The sequence below is a fragment of the Capra hircus genome, chromosome 3 (assembly GCF_001704415.2).
Source record: "Capra hircus breed San Clemente chromosome 3, ASM170441v1, whole genome shotgun sequence".
NCBI classification, from domain to species: domain Eukaryota; kingdom Metazoa; phylum Chordata; class Mammalia; order Artiodactyla; family Bovidae; genus Capra; species Capra hircus.
The window spans coordinates 109085478-109093379 of record NC_030810.1 but is presented as its reverse complement, the minus strand read 5'-3'; the positions used below and the strand labels follow the sequence as shown (position 1 = coordinate 109093379).

At 38.5% G+C, this 7902-nt stretch overlaps 1 protein-coding gene across 1 annotated transcript; it reads right to left on the bottom strand.

The window, feature by feature from the left end:
* LOC102184959 (myeloid cell nuclear differentiation antigen-like) lies at positions 3189-7292 on the bottom strand. Its single transcript, XM_013976067.2, is given in 6 exon segments — positions 3189-3368; positions 5191-5265; positions 5267-5611; positions 5783-5790; positions 6718-6898; positions 7281-7292. Coding segments are annotated over 6 exon segments (801 nt in total).

Here is a 7902-nt window from a genome sequence, read left to right as displayed (position 1 = left end):
CCTAGATTTCCATCGACAGATGAATGGATAAAGAATTTGTGGTACATATACACAATGGAGTATTACTCAGCCATTAAAAGGAACACATTTGAGTCAGTTCTAATGAGGTGGATGAAGTTAGAACCTGTCATACAGAGTGAAGTAAGTCAGTAAGATAAATATTGTATTCTAACACATATATATGGAATCTAGAAAAATGGTACTGAGGAATTTATTTACAAGGCAACGATGGAGAAACAGACTTATGGACATGGGGAAGAGAAGGTTTGATGCATGGAAAGACTAACATGGAAACTTACATTACTATATGTAAAATAGATAGCAAATGGGAATTTGCTGTATGGCTCAGGAAACTCAAGCAGGGACTCTGTATCAATCTAGAGGAGTGGTATGGGGAGGGAGATGGGAGGGAGGTTCTAAAGGGAGGGGATATATGTATACCTATTGCTGATTCATGTTGAGGTTTGACAGAAAACAACAAAATTATATAAAGCAATTATACTTCAATAAAAAATAAATTAATTAAAAAAAAAGAAAAAGTACAGTATGATCCAGCAATCCTACTTCTGGGTGTATATATGAAGGAAGTGAAGTCACTGTCTCAAAAATATATTTGCACTCTCATTTTCATTGTATTATTATTCCCTGTAGCCAAAGAGGTTGAAGTAATGCAATTGCCCATCCATGTATGGGCATGTACACACACACACACACACACACACACACACACACACACAGAGAGAAAGATTATTCAGTCATGAAATAAGAAAGCAGAAAAACCTGCCATTTGTGAAAAGGTGGATGGACTTTGAGGGGATTACACTTGGTGAAATAAATCAGAGAAAGACAAACACTGTATGATTTCACTTAAAAGTGGAATCTAAAATAACCAGAGTCAGAGAAATGCAGGGTAGACTGGTAGTTGCCAGAGATAGAGGTTTGGGGAAAATGGAGAACTGTTGGTTAAAGAGTACAACTTTCCATGTATTGGAGGAATAAGTTCTGGAGATCTGATGTACTGCATGGTGACTACAGTTAACAAAACTGTATTATATGCTTGAAAGTTTGTAAGAGCATATATGTTAAATATTATCACCAAAAAAATGTAATTATATGATATGATTAAAATAGTAACTGATCTTATTGTAGTGATCATTTTTGAAAATACCATGGTATCAAATCATCCTGTTATACATAACAGACATATAAGACAATGGTATATGTCAATTGTATCTCAGCAAAACTGGAAAAAAACAACTCAGATTATCTTTTTCCTAAAGTAAGTTGAGACTTGGTTTTAATCTTTTTCAAGATGGTTCTAGAGTAGTTATTAGTCTATTGTGAAAAGTTTACTCCTAATTAACAACCTCTCCCTTTTGTTAGTTTGATGCCCAGATGCTAAATATGTATCTCTATTTTGGTAACATTCAATGTGGCCTGTACTATTTGCTTTCCTGTACTTCTGTTCTGTTCTTAAACCCCTAGGTGCTTCTCTGTGGTGGGCTTCATTTTATCTCACCCTCTTTATGGGAAATCCATGACTCAGTCAATGAGCCCTCGGTATAGCTTCCTTCTCTCCAGATACTTAGGTACCATGAAAACTAACATTGACCCTTTGGCCTGGTGTGATTGTCATGCTCCACTTTGACAACTGCTCACTGGCCTGTGATCAGGAAATCCTCCAAGGCAGAGATCTTGTGCAATTAAAAAGCTTATGCTTTGAGTTTTCCTTCTCTCAAGGATCTTTTCCTTGTGCTATCTGTTATTCAACGCCTGAAAAGTCTCACTTCATGTTATTTTATTGAATAATATTGTTGCTGATAGGCTTCCCAGTGGCTCAGTGGTAAAGAATCCTCCTGCCAATGCAGGAGGATTTGATCCCTGGGTCAAGAAAATTCCTGGAGAAAGAAATGGCAACCCATGCTCATATTCTTGCCCAGAAAATCACATGGAAAGGGGAGCCTGGGGTCTACACTCCATGGGGTTGCAAAGAGTCTGGCATGACTTAATGACTGAACAACAACATTTTTGATTATGGTGATAGACTACTCTGAAATCACCAGAAACAGAAGTTGATAGTGATATTTTAAATAATGATTTTTCAATATTCATTTATTTCTGGCTGCACTGGGTCTTTGTTGCTGCATGTAGGTTTTCTCTAGTAGCAGCCAGTGGGGGCTATTCTCTGGTTACAGTGTGCAGGCTTTTCACTGCGGTGGCTTCTCTTTTTGTGGTGCTCAGATCCTAGGGCACACAGACTTCAGTAGCAGCAGCTTGTGGGCTTAGTAGTTGCAATGCATAGGCTCCAGTAGTTATGGCGAAATGGGTTTGTTGCCCCGTGACATGTGGAGTGGTTCCGGGCTAGGGATCAAACCCTTGTCCCCTGTATTGGCAGGCAGATTCTTAATCACTGGACCACCAGAGAAGTTCAATATTCAGTTTTTTAGGTGATATTGCTGACACTTATAATAGATTTAATTCACTATTCATTATTGTTTTCTCATTACATTTTTCTATGTGGCATCTGGAATCCACACATTTAAAATGTGAGAATAATTAGATATGGTTGGAAAACTAATAATGAGAGTACTTACCAATCAAAGTGGAACTAGATATTCTACACTAGTTAGGGAATCTTCTTGCAAATATTAGTGAAAGTGAAGTTCACTCAGTCATGTCCAATTCTTTGCAACCCCATGGACTATAGACTGCTAAACTCCTCTTCCCCTGGAATTCTCCAGGCCAGAATACTGGAGTGGGTAGCCGTTTCCTTCTTCAGGGGATTTTCCCAATCCAGGGATTGAACTCAGGTCTCCCACATTGCAGGCAGATACTTTACCATCAATCATCAACGCTGTGTTCTCTGGAGAAACCAATTACACAAGTGTTCCTCTTCTGGGTGATATAGTTGCAGAAAATGACTCTATGTGTGGACCAAATAAACCTTGCCCTAGGACATAGGGCTTATAGATCTAAACATGAGCTGTGGAACCAATTTGCTTCACCTTAGGCTGGCTTTGGCTAGGGCCTTGCCCTCTGAAAATCACATTCAGAGGGCAGACCCCAATGTTTATGAGGCTTTGTGTGCCCCATCCTGTATGACTCACAGTACACAAATCAACCACCCCCAAGCAGCTCACTTCTGCAATAAACAGAACATATCCAGTACTTTTTGAAAATGAAGACCTTTAAAAAAGAAATTTACCACTTGTGAGTTTCAGCTTCTGGTCAATTGTTCTCAGTTGAAAGCAGAAGAGTTTATCTCCTTCCTTACAATTGATATTGTACCATTTTCCATTTCCCACAACATTCATCTTTCCTATACTAGCCTGTATTTCATAGATTGTGTTCTTCCTATTTACTTTTTTCTGAAACAAAAATATAACATTCAGGTCTGAAAATATAGTAACCTCCACATGTATGAGAAAGATCCTTGTGACACAGTGAAAACAAGATATAAAAAAGCAATTACAGGCACAGATATATGCATGGTTTTGGCAAGGTCTTTTCTGAGAACTTTCCTTTTATTATCATGATTTTTTAATTTTAGCCTTTCATGTTCTAGATGTTTTCTATGTAGCAATTCTATAATGGTGAGTTTTCTTCCTATTTTCTACTGCTTCTTCCTCAAGGGCAGTTTTATTTACTTAAAACAAATGGAATCATGGGGATCAGAAATCCCTGATGTACATTTTGGCTCCTCTTAGGCAGAGGAAATGATGAAGAAAGAAATGGCAACCCACTCCAGTATTCCTGCCTAGAGGATTCCATAGACAGAGGGGCTTGGCAGGCTACAGTCCATGGGGTTGAAAACAGTTAGAAACGACTGAATGGCTAACACACATACACAGGCAGAAATGAATGGATGTTGATTATAACTTTTCATTTAATAGGTTATAAAAACCTATCAGAAACAGGGAAGTTTCTGACAATTCACTAGTTTTTTCTCTAACTTCTCCATTTATTCAACAGAGAAAATCTGCTTTCTCCAATATCTTATTCCCATTGATGTAGGCCCCACAGTTCACACTCCGTGTGTCTCACTGATGTAAGCTGTTGCTGCTGCTGCATCACTTCAGTCGTGTCCAACTCTGTGCAACCCCATAGACGGCAGCCCACCAGGCTTCCCAGTCCCTGGGCTTCTCCAGGCAAGAACACTGAAGTGGGTTGTCATTTCCTTCTCCAATGCATGAAAGTGAAAAGTGAAAGTGAATTCTCTCTGTCATGTCCAGCTCTTAGTGACCCCATGGACTGCAGCCTTCCAAGCTCTGCCATCCATGGGATTTTCCAGGCAAGAGTACTGGAGTAGGTTGCCATTGCCTTCTCTCTGATGTAAGCTATTACTCATCAATTCTATAATTGCATTTATAAGCATGATCTCTTAGAATAAAAAAGTGATGGAGATAAATTATGGGGCTACCTGAGAAGATACATATACAGATTTATGAACAGTCAATTATATAAAATATAAGGTGAGTTCATAGACATTTGTAAGCTTTAGGGGGATTTAAGGTATCATGCTATCTAGTACCCCAAATTTGGAAATTGACATGTCAGTAAAATGTTCTCTGCCTTTTTTTTTCTTAAATAAAATCATTAGATTACCAGATTTTCCAAATATCATGTAATACAATATTTTTTAATTAGCTGTTCCTGAATTACTGGTTAAATAAATGAATAAGGTAGAAGAGACAGCATTGAATTGTTATACATTTGCCTAACTGTTGAATGTATGTGCATTCAGGAGAGTACAAGCCAATCTGTTTACTGCTCTGGATGTAGGTCACAACCAGAATTTAATCTGAGTAAGGCAATCTGTTCTTCAAAGTAAAAAAGAAAGTGATGAATTTATGGTAGAATTCAGAGATTAAATTATTAGAATGTGCATATTGATTTAAACCCTGCACTGTCCTTGTTCATGGTGTCTGAGACTAAGTAATCATAACTGGAGAAATGACAAGGTTTCTTGGTGAATCTTTTCAAGAACTTGCTTGCAGCTATCTTAGGTAGAAGAATGCTAATAGGTCACCCAATCTCATTTCTTGTTGGGTGGTAGACTTGACCATCTATCTCTAGTTAAGAGACAGAACCGAGAACTGAGTTCCTATATTCCGTCAGTAAGAATAGCTTGGCAAGACATCCAATTTCAGGCACTGATGGAGAAAATTAAAAGCAATTTTAAGAAATTACCTGATGTAACACAAACAATCCATACATAAATACTCCCGATGCTTGTTTGAGAAGACTATCTGATCTTGGAAATTTCATTTGCTATTTTGATGATGCTGTTTGGAACTTCAAACTTTTGATCAAGGCCAACTTCAGACACAGATGATGCTTTGTTTATCTCCAGGATTTCTTTGTATTCACGGTAATCGGATTTGGTAATGACTTTCTGCTTTGTGAATTTCTTTTTAAGGTTGTTAAAAACCTTCAGTTGGAAAAACTGACGTGCAGTAACCAGTGTAGCATGAAATATTGTGCTTTTCTCCTCTTCTGGAGACTCATATTCAAATGGCTCTGTTGCTTTTAGTGCCATCACTGTCTTTGGACCCTTTTGAAGAACATCTCTCCTGGCAGTTATCTTACACTGGACCTGTGTTTTCTGGTTCTGTGTTGGACAAAAACAGAAAAATAAACTTACAAGTTTGAGCAGGTATATAAAGTCACTTTCTCGATTGAAACCTCAGTTACAACCCAGGATCGCACAACCTTCATAGATATTTAAAGCTGGAGTCAGGATAGAGAGGAAGTGCTTAACAGAAAGGAAATGGACATGAACTGGTAAAACTTAGGTAGCACATGTGGAAGGTGGCAGACAACAAGAATGAAAGCTAGAATGTCCAATTTTAAGCTATTCAGAATAGCTTCTTGCTGAATTAAAGCATGATCCTCAGCAAGAGCAACAGAGCCGTGGAGGAAGCAAATATTGTCATGAAAGATTTGAGACATAAATTAAAATATAATAATAAATCCAAATATGTCCTCCTCTCACAGAAATGACTAACCAAAATAAAAAGAATGAAGAAAGAACTAAGATAGCATTGAAAATAGAGAATGGTGCCTACCAGAAGCTACAAACATTAAAAAAAAATTTCATGTATCACTAGAGTACCTGGGGTCATTTTGAAGATTCTAAATATTGCCTCTTTCCAAGAAATAAAGTCTGTCACAAGCAGTGAGCATGACATGTAGTGACTCAGAATTCCCTGTTCTAAATTGGCTCAAATAAAGGATATCTGATTAGAATCATGTCCCCTTTGGTATATTCACAGTATTTCTGTGTCTTGGATGTTAACAGAAAAACAGAGGACAGGCTTACTCACTTCTAACCTCCTTTCTCCACAGAGATCTGATATTACTGAGTTACAGCAGAATACTTTCAGAATGGAAAGGCTGCCCAATCTGTAATTGGCAAAGCGGGAGGCATAGTGGGATGCTGTCATATGTTCATGAAAGATGGAGTCAAGCTATCTACCTCTACAGACCAGAAGTTCTTAGAGTGGTCTGACCTGGGATATTACACATGATGATCACCTATAGATGACTGTGGACTTTCCCGGGATATGGCTTCTCATCAATGTGATCAATTCATCAGAACAAAGGAAACGCCCTTGCCAAAACAAGTTGATCAATAACAATAGTTATGTAAAACTAACAATAGTCACTGTGAAATGCACCTGTTACTGATGTGGAAAAAACTCAGAAAAGAGAAACAGGAAATGTGTCTCTCAGGTAGGTGAGTAGAGGATGGAGTTGATGATGAAGTCTGGGGAGGTGGAGGAAAGCCCACGGCTGCGTATGTGCTGTTTACTGAAGAGTACAGAGACTGACCCTGCTCCTGAGACACCTTATTCCTTTTAGTTTCTGTAGCTTCTTTGATTGTGTTTTTTATTTTCTGAAAGCAGTTTAATTTCTGTTAATTGTTTTCAGTATTAAAAGAACCAGAACATATTTTCATCACATTGTAGTAGGTTCTATTTATATGCAATTCGATATCTTCGAAAAATCAAAGGAGTTCCAACCCATCCCCAAAACAGGTGGCTGGGAGATAAGAATGGGCACGGATAATTGCGTTAAAAAAGAGATGGTTGATTCACACAAACACATACTACTCCAATCACCTCTGTGTCATAATGGGAAGAGCACTGGTCTTATTTATTTATTTTACATTTTTTTTTTTTTCACTTTACAATATTGTACTGGTTCTGCCACACATCAACATGAATCCGCCACGGGCATACGCATGTTCCCCACCCTGAAACCCCTTCCGTCCTCACTCCCTGTACCATCCCTCCGGGTCATCCCAGTGCACCAGCCCCAAGCATCCAGTATCATGCATCGAACCTGGACTGGCAATTCGTTTCTTATATGATATGATACATGTTTCAGTGCCATTCCCCCAAATCGTCCCACCCTCTCCCTCTCCCACAGAGTCCAAAAGACTGTTTTATACATCTATGTCTCTTTTGCTGTCTCGAATACAGGGTTATCATTACCATCTTTCTAAATTCCATATATATGTGTTAGTATACTGTATTGGTGTTTTTCTTTCTGGCTTAATTCACTCTGTATAATAAGCTCCAATTTCATCCACCTCATTAGAACGGATTCAAATGTATTCTTTTTAATGGCTGAGTAATACTCCATTGTGTATATGTGCCACAGCTTTCTTATCCATTCGTCTGCTGATGGACATTTCGATTGCTTCCATGTCCTGGCTATTATAAACAGTGCTGCGATGAACATTGGGGTACACGTGCCCCTTTCAATTCTGGTTTCCTTGGTGTGTATGCCCAGCACTGGGATTACTGCATCATAAGGCAGTTCTCTTTCCAGGTTTTAAGGAATCTCCACCCTGTTCTCCATAGTGGCTGTACTAGTTTGCATTCCCACCGACAG